Here is a 16,108-nt window from a genome sequence, read left to right on the forward strand (position 1 = left end):
CATCCTGATATTTTCTATGGTATTTGCAGCCATGCTGTGCATGGATGCCATTACTGTTGTCTTTATGATGGCTGTAAGATCTAGTCTTTCTGAAATTTTCCTTTCTTGGTTTCCTTGGGCGCTTTCTTCAGTCATCCATTGCCTGTATCTCAGGGGATGGAATTTGCTGGATTCCTTGAGTCAGACAGTGGAATTAGTTAAGTCACTCTTGTATCGTTTCTCTCTGATACAGGGCAGAGAGCAATCCATCCTCATTTTCTAGTAAAATTTTTAAATTAGTCAGTTATAGATCTATTTCTTTTCAATTCATCTGTGTAAAGAAGCTAAAAAGTCTGATTTTATGTATACTTTAGCTCCTTAGGTCAGGAACTCTGTTGCTGATTGCTTCCTACACATCTCCATTGTACTGTGTAGGGTATATAAGGCAGAACTTTCGTCATCCTTCTCATGACTAATGGATTTCTGGATTATTTTATAGGGTTTTGTCTTTATGTTTACACAGTCTGAGCCCCTTCTGTTCGTATCATTTGTTTCGGTGTTGCTTATGATAATTAATGAACTTTCTCATATGATAGATTGCCTCACCTGAGATAGCCTTTCCATTGATAATGCCTGTGTGCGTCTGAATGAGTGAGAGCCAGCAATTAAAATGCTATTTCATTCTTTTATTGAGATAATTTGGTCTTGTTTCTGGTCAATAGACCAGTAAGTTACAGAAAAGTTAATGCTACCAAAATCAGTGCTCTAAACGTACAAAAATTGAAATAATTTATTTTGTATTACAAATGAGACTGTGCATAAGTAAAAATTGAACTTCTATTCCTCTGACCAGACATTTACATAACATGGGGTGGTTTGGGGGCTTTTTCCCTTTCCCCTTTTCATTTTTCTTGTGATGGTAGAGCATCATCTGTATTTCTCTAAATGAAATCAGTCTTCGGTTCTCTGCTGGAAACTGCCCAAATAAGGAACATGTCACTACATATCTAGTTGTATGTGCCCTAGAAACTGATTTCATACTGTACTCCTTCACATGAACTTTCTACTAACTCTAGCACAAATTTTTTTAAAGTGTGGTTGTGTTGTGGCTCTAGGGATACACTCGTGCGTGCTGCAATAGGCTCATGCTTTCACATGCATAATGACAGTTTAAAAAATAAATATATATATAAAATATATATTTCAAAATAGTGTGAGTCTAGACATCACAACTACTGGTATAGAATATTTCACTAGGCCTATGTTACTTTTATGACTACTAAAAACTGCTGTAGTTAGACGTTTTGTCAGAAATACAAGAGAAATTTGATAGACAAGGTAGTTATCTGTGTGAGATTTCATTTGTATGTGTCCTTATTTACTCAAGCAATGCTCTTAATTAGTTTCTTTTATTCAGTTTTGAAATTCATATCCTCCTAAAGGAATTGCATCGTACATGGTCTACAACTGTCAAACCAAGGTTGTAAACAAGTTTTCAGTGCTGATGTCTTAGGTGAACTGTAATAAATTAGTATTGTTGTTACATTTAGTAAGCTTATAAAATAGCAAATTATGTAATGAGAAACTTGATCTATGTCTGTTTATGCAGAATTAGTGCATTAGCTGTAAAAACACTTACCCAGACTATAATACACACAAAAGACATTTTACAGGTGTCTTTACTGTGTATCATGCAGAGGGCTATGTACAACTCCAAGGTCTGTCCAGTTTCTGAATGTCAGTCTAAGTCTTAAGTAAGGATAGACTTGGAGTGGGGAATTTATCTCCTATGCGTGATAACTCTGCAGTGATGTTTGGCCATTTTGAGTTTACTGTCCTCCTTTCTTGTTTATGTTAGCAGGAGGCAGACTGGCTGAAGCCTCCTTTTTAAAAAAAAATAAAATTATGAAAAACCAGCTCCAATCGTTGTTACATGTGGTACTAGTTTTCTAATATGTTACCACAAATACTGCCTGAAATTAACACTCATGGCAGACTGATTCACTCTTGGCAGTTGTCTGGGGAGAGTTCTTCATTCAGGCTCATGTTGGCAGTAAAAAGCATATTAAAGCCTCTAGTGGAACAGTACTGTACACATCTCTCTTGTCTCTTTAAATTCACTCTCAGCTCTGTTCCTTCAGAGCTGCCTTCTACCTGTGAAATCAGCTAATACGATTTGAGTAAATACTCTTAAGTATTTTGGTTTCAGTTGGTTGTTCAGAGTACTCAGACATGCAGATATAAACTTTTCTGAAATAATACAGATATTTTAGTTAAGAAACGTATGTATAATTTTAAGGGGGTAGAGCGCTGCTAAAAGATTTAATTGTGCTTTCTTTCCCAAGGCTGCATAGTCTCATTGTAGACAGGACCAGCTTTAAATAGGATTTCTTAATACTGTGGTCAAGTAACTAATTTCTAAATTCTGCCTTATGACAGTTACCAGTAGGCAAGATTTAAGGTGATGGGGTGGGCTGATGTAGGGTTTTCTTGAGTTCTTTCTCTTACGTTTTCCTTGCTTCGGTGCAAGTGACTCCCAAGTTGCTGAAAAAGTATTTTTGAAACTGTTCAAAACCGGATCTTGATTCAGAGTATCTGTGTTCTTAGGTCATGTGCCCTTAAATTGTGACATAAATGCAAACATACAATTTCAGATAAAATTTTGTAAACATTTTCTTTCAATGATTACAGAGACTGAGGCTCCTATCTCTTTTTCAGTCTCTCTGGATTGACGGAAATAAAGAGAAACTTGGAAACTAGTCTGTTGAACCTGGATTTTGAGGTGTACTTTTAATTAATAGTGAGGCTAGGATTCAAAGTTAGTACATTATCCCTCTTAAAGATCTTTTAAATTATACAAGTACACTGTTGGTAGAAATACTTGGCGCATATAAAGGCAAGGATATACATCCCTCTATGTATATGGTTGTATAAAGCAAAATGTTTTTCTGAAACTCAGTTTTCTGTATTTCTCTTTTATCCCATGAAGGAAGGATTTGTTCTTTTTATTTTCTTTGGTTTTGGTTTGTTGGTTTTTTTTGTTTTACTGTCATAAGATCCCACTTTATCCTTGCAGTGATTGGTAATCTGCCCTTCTGCTGCTTTTTGGTATTTAAGATTTGTTGAATAAGCTGTAGAAGGCAGACCAGGAAGCATTTCTGGTTACTGGTTTTGCAGCAAGAAAATACAAAGATAACGTGGCTAGCTGTTGGAATCCTCTTTTTTCTGCTCTAAAAGGGCTGCAGATGAGGGCTGCAGTTTGAATTTGATTGACATGAGGTGGTGTTTATGTTTTGACAGTTATGAAAATGTGCAGCTGTTCATGAAGGAATAGAAATTGAAATCTGTGGTCTTAGGAAGTTCTACCTGATCTTACTATTTATTCCATCTGTTCCCATGCTTTCAGAGTATCCATTTTCCTTTCTGCAGATCTTTTTTTACTTTCCAGTTTTGCCTTTTGTATGCTGATAATACACACATATATATATGAATGAGATTAATTCGTGCCAAAGTGACAATCAAAAATCATATTCTTTGAAAAAAAATTTTTCCACTATTTAAAAGTGATAGCTAAGAAAATTGTTATAAAATTAAATAATTTTGCATTATAAATGTTTTATAGTTTATTATGAAACCTCTACAGAGGAGCAGCAGAGGTTAACTACAAAACATCAAGCTAGAATAAGACCTATTTAACTTAAAAATAAAATTTCAGTACATAGCAGTAATTGTGGGGTATTGCCTTTTGTTGAAATTATCTAAGCTTAGCTGACATGGTTTTACTGTGCAAGAGGACATTACAGTAGAAATCTGAATTGTGAAGTAGAGACCAAAATCTTATTCTCTTGTGCTGTTAAACATTTTAATTACAGGATATGCTGTTTGTTTTAAATACTTCCTTGACATGTTGCCCTGTTAAATTCAGTACTATGTGAAATATAGTAGAGTATGTGGGCTTGATTTCAGATAGTTTTGCAAATGACAGCATGTGATAAATTCAGCGTTTATATAAATTTCTCTTATCCCTAGTGGGATACCACAGGAATATCTGTGTGCCTGCTTGTATAGGAACCTTTTTTAAGAAAGGTGTCTTACCCTGTGTGCTTTAGGTATATGGCCTGACAAGTAAGCAAGTAGGTGAAACCCTTCAGACAGTACAATGTAATCCTTAATCTAACAAGCACATGTATTTCTGTAACAGCTGAGTGTTAATATAGTCGATCTTACTTTCTTGTTTAAGTTTTTTTTCCCCAATGTAACTGTGTTCATTGAGGCAAGTATAGTGTTTTTCCCCTGCTAATCTGTTTTTTAATTAAATTTTGTACTCCAAATTCTACAACCTGCCTTTCAGACCTTTGTAACACTGTTATTATGGATCTACTGGAGTCATCAACCAATGTCATTGACCTCTTCCCAGTTGTTTTTTTTTTTTTTAACCTTGGCAATGTAATATAAAAATTACAGTGATTTCTTAAAATCTCAGACACACCCTTTTTAAGTCTCATCTCTTGACAGTTTTTACACAGCTGTTAATCAGGAGTTACAGAATTATTTTGGTGAACAGATCTCTTCACATGCATTTTCTGTTACTGTCATGCATTTCTTTTTGACAGGTGTATGTAAATTGTACTAGCACTCATTGAAACTTTACCAAATCCAAATAAATTTACGGCCTCTTTTTTAACCAGAAAATCAGTTTATTAATGCAGGACCTGAATTAGATATATTATACATACATCATATCATTTAACTAAAGAGAAGTTCACTTGGAGACAGGAACATATTTAGGAAAATACACTTAACCAAAAATCTCAAGAGTTTATTTTTTATAAACAGAGTATTTAAGGGCTGTATTTGAATCAGTGGCTTGAATAAGTGCTGCAGGTCTTTTATGAGCAATTTGCTTGTCTGATTTGACCTGAAGTTACACAAGGACTGGTAAGAAAGCCTTACCAGTGGAAAGAGGTTGTTTCTTTTCCCTTCTGCTTTCCCCAGTTGCCACATCTGTATGATAGCATGTGTATGGTTTTGTCCTTTCTTAAAAAAAAGAAAAAAAACTACAATTCAGGAGGTTTACAAGGAAACTGAGGAAGAGGGCAGAAACAGTGTTTCTAATATTTTAAGTAAAGTTAGCAGCTGGTTTAATTAGCAGTTACAGAAATTCACTGGATGGATTGCTGGATGCTTCCAGTAAAAATTCTGTTATTTATGTCATGAGTTTCAAAAAGAAAGAAGAAACAGATGCTAGAGTTTTGGATCCTCCTGCTTGAAATAGTAATGCAAATTCTGGTTTGAAAAGTCTTGACACTGACCAGCCTTACACCTTGGGCCAGCTTCCTTCTGGTTTAGTTTGAGACATCTGTCATCACACTTGATGTACCACTGAGGGTCACCCTGGAATGCTATTTGGTCAAAAGCTATGAAGGAGATACTAAGTGGTTGAGAAGTAATTCATTAATACAGTATATTTTGAAGTAATATAAGATTCTTATGAATCTGAGTTGACCTGGAGTTGCATCATCATTCTAACATACTCTGACACTACTGATGATGTGGATTGGTAATGGGTTAATCTTTCCCCTTGCATGTATCGTAGTAGCATGGCTTCATATACTTTACAAATAGGCAATTCCAAATTTCAAAGCATTATATAAATTATATGAAAATACAAAGGAATTTTTCTGTGTTCTGATGCTCTTAAATTTACTCTTGCATTATTTTTACCTTTCTTTTCGCCCCCTGTACTGACCGTGTATCTTCAGTTGTGTCATGCTAGGTACTAATCTGGACATACACATGAAATGTTTCACATAATTTGTTACTGGTTGGATAACATTTTACACTTGTCTTAATGGAATTTCAAAAGCAGTTTGGCTTTCTTAATGTCTATCCCACATATGATGATGCATGAAACTCATGTGTACATCCATTAGAGGAACACAGCAGTCCTGGAAGCCATGGGGAATAGTTAGCATGGGCAAAAGAGAATTTATGGAGGCGTAAGTGGCTTACTCTGAAGGTCATAATTAGTGAGTCTTGCGATTAAATTTTGTCAGCCTTTAAAAGATGTCTAGAGGCAGTGACTCGTTCTGTGTAGCATTTACCTCTTTGACATATAAGCCTGTTAAGAACAGGTGCAAAAATCTTTTTAGAAAGCTTTTGAGTCCTATTTTTGAGAAAAGATGAGGCAAGAGGTGACGTGAGAGGGAAGTCCCCTTAGAATGTAAGCAAATGTATGTTATTAAAATATTAGAAGTATAACACTTCTAATTTTGTATTTTGCAAGTCCTGTTACCCCATTATGCCTGCTCTGGTTTGATTTCAATACAAGTGATTAGTTTATGTTCAGAATTGTTGTCTGTGTATCAGGATTGTGCAGTTACCTGAAAGGAAGATGTTGCACACACTAGGGTTCCATTAAGCTCCTGAAACAGCCCTTGAAATCATCTAGGATGCTCATAAACTTAGAGAACTGGGTCTTTGGTAAATGCTATAATAATGATAATGATCAAGATAAAAGTAAACAAATGTGAAAAGGAAGGCATTTCTATTTCTCCCCAAATCTTGCTTAAAATTCTTTAATTCTTTGATGAATGAACCAGAAAATACACAAATATATACCAAGTGGTTTTGCGTGCCCTGGTTGTATAACTCTTGCACAAAGCATACTTTTAAGGCAGATAAGTTCATCTTATTTTTTCTGCATTGATTGTAAAATATGCAGCATTATTAAATGTGAGTAGTAATGTTGTAGCTGCAACTTGATTAAACTTCATATTTTTAATCCTTCATTTAGAACCAGAAAATACACAAATATATACCAAGTGGTTTTGCGTGCCCTGGTTGTATAACTCTTGCACAAAGCATACTTTTAAGGCAGATAAGTTCATCTTATTTTTTCTGCATTGATTGTAAAATATGCAGCATTATTAAATGTGAGTAGTAATGTTGTAGCTGCAACTTGATTAAACTTCATATTTTTAATCCTTCATTTAAAATAGTTTATGGAGCTCCTTAATGAAACGTGGTACTTTGTGCCCAACTCCTTTTTGAAAATTTGAATTAGGTGCATATTTTTCTTACCTTCTTGATTATAGTTACATGTGTTTACCTGTTTAAAACATTATACAACGTCACATGTTATAGCTGAGAAATATTTTCCTATTTTTTCATCTTTCATAAGGAGAATAAAAATATATGAAGGTGAAATGGACTTTGTGACATAGACACTAGTGAGAAATATCTTGTTTAATATAGGCAAATAACGAACTGATCATTATAGCAAACATTTCACAAAATTAATTATGTTTCTAGGTTCCATGGTTCCTTTCTCCATGCGGATTTTGCATGCTGAACTTCCTCAATACCTAGGTAATCCTCAGGAATCACTTGACAGGCTGCATAGGATGAAGATAATCTGCGCCAAGGTAACAGCATTTCTATGCACTAACATCTCTTAATGATTAAGCAGTTTCAGTGATGACATTTTTTAGTCCGTCTTGATGACAAATAAGAAAGTCTCTGTTAAAAGTAATGAAGTGCCTCTTCCCTTTTAGGGTACATCCTTCTCTCCTCTGTGCTAGCTCTGACCCAAATGGGTACAACAGGGGATGACATAGTTCTCTTGCTTTCATGATTTTGCCAGACAAGATGTGGAGGACAGTAAGCAGATGTGTTTAAGGGTGAGCAGAAGAGCTTTCTTTACTTCAGTCAGCTGTGTCCAGCTAGCTCAGAACAGTTGTTAATGACCTTGGTCATTCAGAAATAGGCCAAATAGCTGGGTTTGGAAACAACAGTCATTTGAGAGTGTAAGTACAACCTGCTGAGTTTGTTTTGAGTTTTTTGTTTTGTTTTGTTGTCAAGTGCTATAATATAAAATTATGGCCTAAATTATTACATAGTATTTGTCGGTATTGAAATTGGAGTCATGGTGTTGTGAGCACTAACTTTTTCCCCTAAAACCAACACCCTGACTGTAAGCATTTGTCCTTAAATTCTTTTTACAGAAAGCTTTCCCTAGTCTAACGCACCAGTGACTATGAATGTTACAATGTGCTAAAGTCTAGAAGAAATACAGTATTATTGCCTTATCTGTCACACTTGAAAGTTCAAAACTGTATATGAGATAGATATATATAATTACTTTTTATTTTCAGTATTCCTTGGAAGTTTCCTTTATTTACTCCTTAAAATAAAATGGGTAAGAGAAGTGAAGGGATTTGATAATTGTCAATTGTACAGCTATAATGGTCTTAAGTATATGAAATCAACTTGCTTCTAGCAGAGGAATGGCAAGGATAACCAAATGTTTACAGTAAAAAGCCCAGTTCTTTGTATTATGGGAGGAAAATGAATATTTTAGATAACAAGAGGTGAATGTGGCGTTTGTTATAAAGTTGGAAAGAATTGATTTGGAAATGGTTGAAGGCTACATGTAATTTGGCCAGGAATTACTACTTCTTAGCAATTCACAAATGCTGTTACCTGTTGATGACCATCTCATGTAATAATATTACTGGCAGGTTGTTCTCTTCAGCCCTTTTCTTCATAAACAGGCCTCAATTTGAAGTAATTCTACTCTTTTAGGAAATGCCATATGCCTCTGTTGCAGGATTTCATGGTGCTTCCACTAACATTTGCCTACCCCAGTCTGCGTCAGACCGGCTGTTTATGTGTTCTGGTATTAAGTGCTGCATTGTCTGCCCTGTTACAAAGGTGCCACTGTACCCCAAAAACTGAACGGGTTTCCAAGTTCCTTAATCTTGTAAGACAGAGAGAAAGCTGTGGGAATGTGATCAAGGGAGTGACTGCTGCAGTCACTCCCTTGATCAGCCTCCCAGTTTGCAGCCCCCTGGCTAACTTTATTGAAATAGCCATATCTCCATTACAGTGTGATCAGCCACAATTCTCCACGGATTAAAGATTGTTGGTCAATAGTGGAAATTAACTCTCTTCCCACATGCACACTCCTTTATAAACCTTTAAGTCATCTACAACCTTGAGGTGGTTATGCCTCTGCTTTCTCTTTAAGTGTGTATTCTTATACTGGTATACTCATACCCAGTATACCAGGGAAGCTTTTAAATTATAATACAAGATTTTGTTTGAACGGGAACTAGGCTGATTATTTGTTTAAATAAGGGAAACTGGATATGCTGGAGAAGATGAAGTGGAAATAAAGGAGAGTTACAAATTAATATATACATACTTCCCTGCCCGCTAAGTTCTTGAAGAACGGGTCTGTTTACTCATGTTCTCACTCCATCAACTGTTAGTAACCTAGGTCACTACAAATTGTGTGTTATCCCTTGTGCCCTTGGGGAAAGCTGCTTTGAGGCTGGCTGTACAACTTCCACAAGCTCTTCTGAGGAGTCCCCTGTTCTCTGCACTTGGTGTTGGTTTGCCTTCCTGTGTCTGAGTTTGCAAGGTTTCTCCCCAGGATAGCATGTTCAATTGCAGCAAGAAAGGGAATGATCTCCCTTTGGTTCTGACAGCTTCCACTGGAGCCAGAATACAGTAGTGAGGACAAGCCATTGCCTGTGCTGATGGATGCTCCTTTTAAAAGTACAGTACACAGATAATTACAAAGAAATACAACATACTGTCCCTTTCAGGGGAATATTTCTGATTAGCTATTCTAGACTTCTCACTGCAGATTATTTCATTTGTTTGCATTCAATTAAACACCTTGTCTTTTGGAGCAATTCAAAGACAACTGTAGAAACAGGAGTGTAAAAAAAGGACAGCTTGTAAAGATAACTGTGTATTTAAGACAGTTGGAAATCGGTGATAATTTAACTATTTGAAGTCAGAATTGACAAAAAACCCTCGTTTATATATGTTTTTATTTTTTGTATAGAATACTGTCATTTTAACAATCTCAGCCTCAACTGGAACATTCAAGAATAAGGTTTCTAATATTTATAAAAACCTGTAGCGTAACCAAGAAAATAACATAAAAGATGTACACTCATTAGTCTTAATATTTGTATGTGACACTTGGGAACCGTTTGGGTTATAACAGAATTAATTGGGGAGCTTTCAACCAAAACAGTGTTTTACTTCCCTATTTTAAAAAGTGGAAAAATAATCTTTGGTCATCCATATTTACAGAAGGGCATACGAATAGTCATTATGTAAATGAGATGATCTTGGAGTCATAAAAGCTAGAGGAAAGAAAAGACCTATTAGCTCACCTAGTCTGTCGCTCTGCAATGAAAGGTTGTTTTCTATTTTTTAATGAGCCAGCCTATGGAGCTGAGGCCACATCCCCTGGGAGGCTATTCCAGGCTAATGCTAATGCATTCTTATCATAAGAAAATATGTCTTTCTGTTTCGCTTCTCTGCCTTAATGTAACGGTGGAGTTTTCCCCTATCTGATATTTGCTTTTAATCTGCTAGATTCCCTCTTGCTTTTTGTCATACATATTCTACAGACACTCGTCAACTTTGGATTAGCCATTTGACTTAAAGATGTAACCATACTTATTTTGTCACTATTCTGGTTACTTGGTTTTTCCAGCCCCCATGTACTTATGTGTTTGTGGTACCTGAAGCAGGATGGGAGGCTGAGTGCAAAAACATAATTTTTGTTTTCCCTGTATATATATTCCTGCAATAATGTTTCTACCTTTTTCGGTATTCTTGCAAATTTCTAATTAAGATCTAGTTAGATATTTTACATCTTTGTCTAGAGGTAGAACATGTTGTAAAGAAATTATCTGTATTGCCAAAAGCTTGGGGGCAGAATCCAGTGAAATTGTTACTGTCTCTGTTATTGCTGGTCGTCCCAACTTGAATTTCCTCAATGAGTTGTTGCCCTTATAAGTCTGCATTGAAATAAATGGTCTCTCAACAGTCAGGCAGTAAGAGTAACTGTAGTAATTTAAATCACAAAAGGGTTTGTTCTTTTCAAGTGTTCATTTACAAACATAGACATGATCACTTTAGTGCTAATAATGCTGAGGACATGCAAAAAAATGCTTGCCTAGAGACCAAAATGTGAAAAGAACAACAATTAGGCTAATCTAAACTCCTCCCTTGTTTGTGCATATGCTTCCTAGATGTTTGATGGGGAGCTACTTTTTAAACCCTAATCCTTCAACTTCCGGTGCTGTACAGGGCTCTTCTACCAAGTGGGTGGAGCAGTGGCAAATGGGTTAACAGTCCTGCTTCCTAAAAGCCTCTGCAGGTGTTACCTCTGCAAAGCTTGTCATGAATACTTTATGCCATATGTCCATCAGCCATTCCCTCTGTAGTGCCACCACTCTGCTTCATGAGTAGTTCCGTGGCTCCCTGGCCCTTCCATACATTGTTCATTTCTCATGGTCTTCCATTTTAGTTCCAAATCAATGAACTTTTCAGTCTCTAAACTACTGACTGTTTTGGGATTGTGTTTTCATTCAGCTTCCAGTTCTGGCTCAGTTACTAAGGTGACATAAGTATTCTGTTTCTCATCTTTTACTTCAGTCTAGAGGATATTTGTCTTGACACCTTATTTGATAAATTTGTGGAGACCATGATGATCCTGCACCAATCTGAGTGCCCAAAAGGCCACAGTTCCAGAAGCACCAAAAAAGGCTGTTTTGGGTAACAGACTAATTCCCATGAAAAGTTGTAGAAGAAGGAATAATGTATTAACAAGAGATGCATAAGGATAGCAAACTAGGAATGCAAATGGTGTGAATAGATTAGTAAATCCTGCATACAGGCAGTTGGTAGGGAATGAAACAGAAGTCTCAGTGAAGTAATACTAGCCAGTGAAACTAATGAGTGTGCATTTATAAACATTCAAAACAAGAAAAAGCATAGGTCATACATAAAACTGATAAAGTAAATGGTAGATATGTTCAATCATATTTCTCTGTATAATAGGAACACAGATGGTTAGAGATATCTCATATGATACTGCTACAATAAACAGTTTACCAGCTGTAGAAAAGTGGAGTGAGGAGATTTGCTAAAATTAAATATTTCATATCTACTAACCCAGATAGCTTACACTGAGGAACCACTGGAATCGTTAATGTTACTATTAAACAAGTCTTGGAAAACTAGGGAAATGCCCAAATACTGGAAAACTGCAGATGATGTTCCTGTACTTAAGAAGGGCAAAAGGAGATAAACCTGGGGAATAAAACAATTAGCCTCAAATCATCACCAAGTTCTGTTTTAATTATGTTGAGCTTGAAGTGACAGCTAGATATCCCCAAGTAATGTCCGAGAATGGTTAATGTAATACTCTGTATGCTAATGTCCAATTCTTTCTTTTTTAATACTAGTGAGCATATTTTCAGAGAAATCCATTGTCTTTTTAAACAAGACAACATATCTTCTTGATGAAAGCCCCTTGTTCTGTTTATACCATTGAGCCTTATTGAGACAGAAGTGATCACCAGATATTTTCCTGGGGCAGGGAAAGATGGGTTTTAGACTACAGAAAATAGTTTATAAAGTGGTTTGGATTTGTGGGAGAGAAGAATGGTTTGTTTGGGTTTTTTTCTGGCAAAGTGCCTTATTATACACTAGGCATTGAACACTGAAATGTGGCACTTTGGTTTCTAAGTGATTTCTAGGTGGCTACATTGCTTTTGAAAGTGGGACTGAGTCAGTCTTGCAGGTGTGTGCCACTGCGGTCTCATAAATTGCCACCTGTCAGCTAAGCTGCAGTATCTGCTGGGGTATGCTCATAGCCTCTCAAAATCTGAGGTAAGGTAGCTCAGCCTAGCCCTCTGTGAACAAAGTTTACACTAAATCGTATTACCTTGTGTTTGTCCTGGACTAACCATTCTTATCAGGAAAATTAGCCTGGCTCAGCTGGCAGGTGGTAACTGCTCTCCTTTCATTGTATGTCTCTCCTTGCTCTTAAGTTCCTTGCAGCTAAATTTATGGCACCTAACTTCAAGATTTCACTCTAGCCTGAAAAGCACTTGGTATCTCTTAGGGTAATTTCTCCCAGCTTCATATGTCTAGAATTGGTGGCATGAGCTGGATTTCTGGACGTACTGATTATCTTCATTGGATGTAGAAGGCACCAACACACTTTCTGAGGCCAAATTAATTCTACCTGTCTTCATTCTGGAGGATTTCCTGTGTTGATTTTAAGTGTTCCCTTATTAAGCACTGAGCACGATTGGAATGCTTTGTTGGTGTAGGAAAAAACAATTACTTATACTGCCAGAAGCTGAAAGGTTTTGTGTTTGAAAGTGCACTCAGTCCCTGGAAGAGGCAGTGCCTCCTATCTCCCTAATTGGCTAACCACAACAGCTAATTAAAGAGCAAGAGTTTTTTGCAGGAAGTATCAAGCATTCTTCTACAACCAACATTAGAAATCTGTAACAGGAAAAATGGGGTAATCTGTGGGAATCAGAAAAGAAATTTGGAGAAACTAATGGCATTAGGAAAAGGAAAGTTGACTTGCATTTCAAATGGACCCTTGCATATATATTTTAAAAGTGCTTAAGACACAAGCCTCATTGAATATACATCTTCATTCCTCCAACAAAACAACAAATGTTTCGTTCACCAAACAATTTGCATTCTTTAAAATCTATAATAAATAGAAGCAATAAAACCCAGAGTTTGAGAAGGAAATTGCAGTAAGAACTAAGAGGAATACTTCATTAAAGACAAAAACATGAAACCAGAGCCCATACTTAGGCTGGGGGAGTCAGGAGGCAGTGGCTTTCTGTGAAAAAAATCAGTTTGACTTTTGTTGTGGTCGTTAATGTTCATTCTCTGGTGAAGTATATTTCATGTTTTATTTAACCAAATGTGTATGTCCCTAGAGTGTGCTGACATTTAATGTTCTGTAAGTATCATAAACCTGAACTCTAACATCCTTCTGCCATACAATAGCTTTCTCACTTCGTGCCATTGATCTAGCTATGGTCTTAATCAGCAGTTTTGAACTGTACCTAGGTGAGGCAACTGCATGAATTATATATAAACTGTCAATTGTAGATAATTTGCATTAAATATATAGTGCTGTTTGAACCCATGTTGGTTACTTTAAAAAATTTACTACAGATACTAGAAAATTTGGAACAAGGCTTAGCTGAAGATGGAAGTATGACTAACATTACACAGGAGAACAGACAAGGTAAGTATTCTTTAAACATTTTTTTCACAGGCAGTCTGTTTTTATTGCTTGTCAATTGTAGATAATTTGCATTAAATATATAGTGCTGTTTGAACCCATGTTGGTTACTTTAAAAAATTTACTACAGATACTAGAAAATTTGGAACAAGGCTTAGCTGAAGATGGAAGTATGACTAACATTACACAGGAGAACAGACAAGGTAAGTATTCTTTAAACATTTTTTTCACAGGCAGTCTGTTTTTATTGCTTGCCTAAGTATGCCAGAAGTTTTCACAAGACTGCCCCAGATTGGTTAAATCAGTATTTTCATAATCTCATAGCCTATTCAGCCTCTGAAATGATACACCTTGTACTTAATATTTGCTGGAATTAATTTCACAGTTTTGCCCTTGATCAAACTAATGCAGTAAATCAATTTTTTTCTTACTTAGAAGAAACAAAGAACATGGTTGCTATCCTTTAGTGATGAATATATAAGTGTATGGCTGCTGCAACTAGACGCATGTTTCATCTTAAGCCTTGACTGACTGACTCCTCTCTACCCCATGTCTGACATCCACTCAGTTTTTCAGACTGAACTGCCATCATACCATGGCTCCACTGGCCTAGGATGCTGCTGCATAGATGGCTGAGTCTCACTATAGCTGCATGGTAGTCTGATTCCTGAATATCTAAGGCACTCTTTAGAACAGCTACATCAACATTTTCATTATTTTGTATCCAGTTATGTTTTTTCCTGTCCTTTCTATCTTAGTTGTTTAGTTTCAGTAGTATAGGATACATTACTGCATAGAAAAAGGTCATCAGGGCAAATTAGTTGTCCAAGCATTTGTTTTTTTATAGGTTTTGTACTTAAGAGGTCATTGGATTATACTTAAGAATTGGACAAGAGGTGACAATTCGGGCATTGTTATGTGGACTTCTCATGGTACCTAGCAAGTTCAAAACATTATACCAAGAAAACTAAAACCTAAACATCTGAGCTTCAGCTAACCATCTAAGGAATCATACCAACTTCTTTCTAGGATAGGATTCACTTAGAGCTTCTGGGAAGCAAAAGTCTGCCTCCTGAGATTGGAAGAGGCCAAGTAGAGCTAGTAGCAGAGTAAAAAAATTATTATAGATAATTCCTTAAAACATTGTGCATATAGAAGGGTGCAGACCTGTCTGAACTCTTCTGCCTGGTCTGCAGTTTAAATGGATGTAAAAGCAGCTGCTACTGTACTTGACTTAATACGCATTCTAGATGTGTCCTAAAAACATGAACATACGTGCTCAGCATATATCATGAAGATATTTGCACATACAGTCAAATGAATACATTTACTACTCGTCTCAAAAGGGTTACGAAAAGGAAAAAATCTGATAATGAAGATTTATCCACAGTGCTTCAGGAGTTTGTGTCCTTCTCCCTTTGTATCTACTATTCTTTTTGCCTCTGTTCTCCTACATACTTTTCCCTGTCACCCCTTTCTACCAGAATTTTTTGTCCTTATCCCCACATTCTTTTCCTTTTTGCCACTTTAAAATCAAGACATTGATCCCCCTTTAAGGTACAAGGACCTTTTCCTAGCTGGGCCATAATCCTGTGTCCTGCAGTCTGCCTCACTCAGGAGTTTCTGGCTCCTTGCTTTTCCTCTCTGCTTGCTGCCTCAGAGCTCAGATGGGCTCAGGAGGCAGCATAGTTAGAAAAGCAGCAGCTAGTAGTTACCAAGGGACGTGGCTGCAGAAAATTTTGAGAGATCTTTCCATGTCTACTATGCAGCTGCCTGTAGATTTAAGACTGCCAAAAAGCCCACAGGACCTTTGCAGAGACTGTTGACTGCTATTGTCTGTGGAGGTCAGCCAGGTCTGCTCCCTGTCTGCTTCCTTGCTGCATTTGGAGCTCCAGGAGGCTGATAATGGGTTTTCTTTTTTTTCATCTGAGACTAGCTGAAGCAAACCTTATTAACTTTATGTGAAGACAGCCCTAATTCATTATAGGGATTATGCTTAGCCTGTAATTTCCATGCTGCTGGTGTAAGAAG

The 16,108-nt window shown here is 36.6% G+C and overlaps 1 protein-coding gene across 1 annotated transcript in view; it reads left to right on the forward strand.

Annotated features, from left to right (window-relative positions):
• TRAPPC12 (trafficking protein particle complex 12) overlaps nucleotides 1–16,108 on the forward strand; it is a 47,744-nt gene that overhangs the window by 16,332 nt on the left and 15,304 nt on the right. The window contains 2 exon segments of the mRNA XM_009083759.1: nucleotides 7,294–7,406; nucleotides 14,008–14,080. Coding sequence (XP_009082007.1) covers nucleotides 7,294–7,406; nucleotides 14,008–14,080 — 186 coding nt within the window.

Source organism: Acanthisitta chloris, unplaced genomic scaffold (genome assembly GCF_000695815.1).
Source record: "Acanthisitta chloris isolate BGI_N310 unplaced genomic scaffold, ASM69581v1 scaffold17330, whole genome shotgun sequence".
NCBI lineage: Eukaryota > Metazoa > Chordata > Aves > Passeriformes > Acanthisittidae > Acanthisitta > Acanthisitta chloris.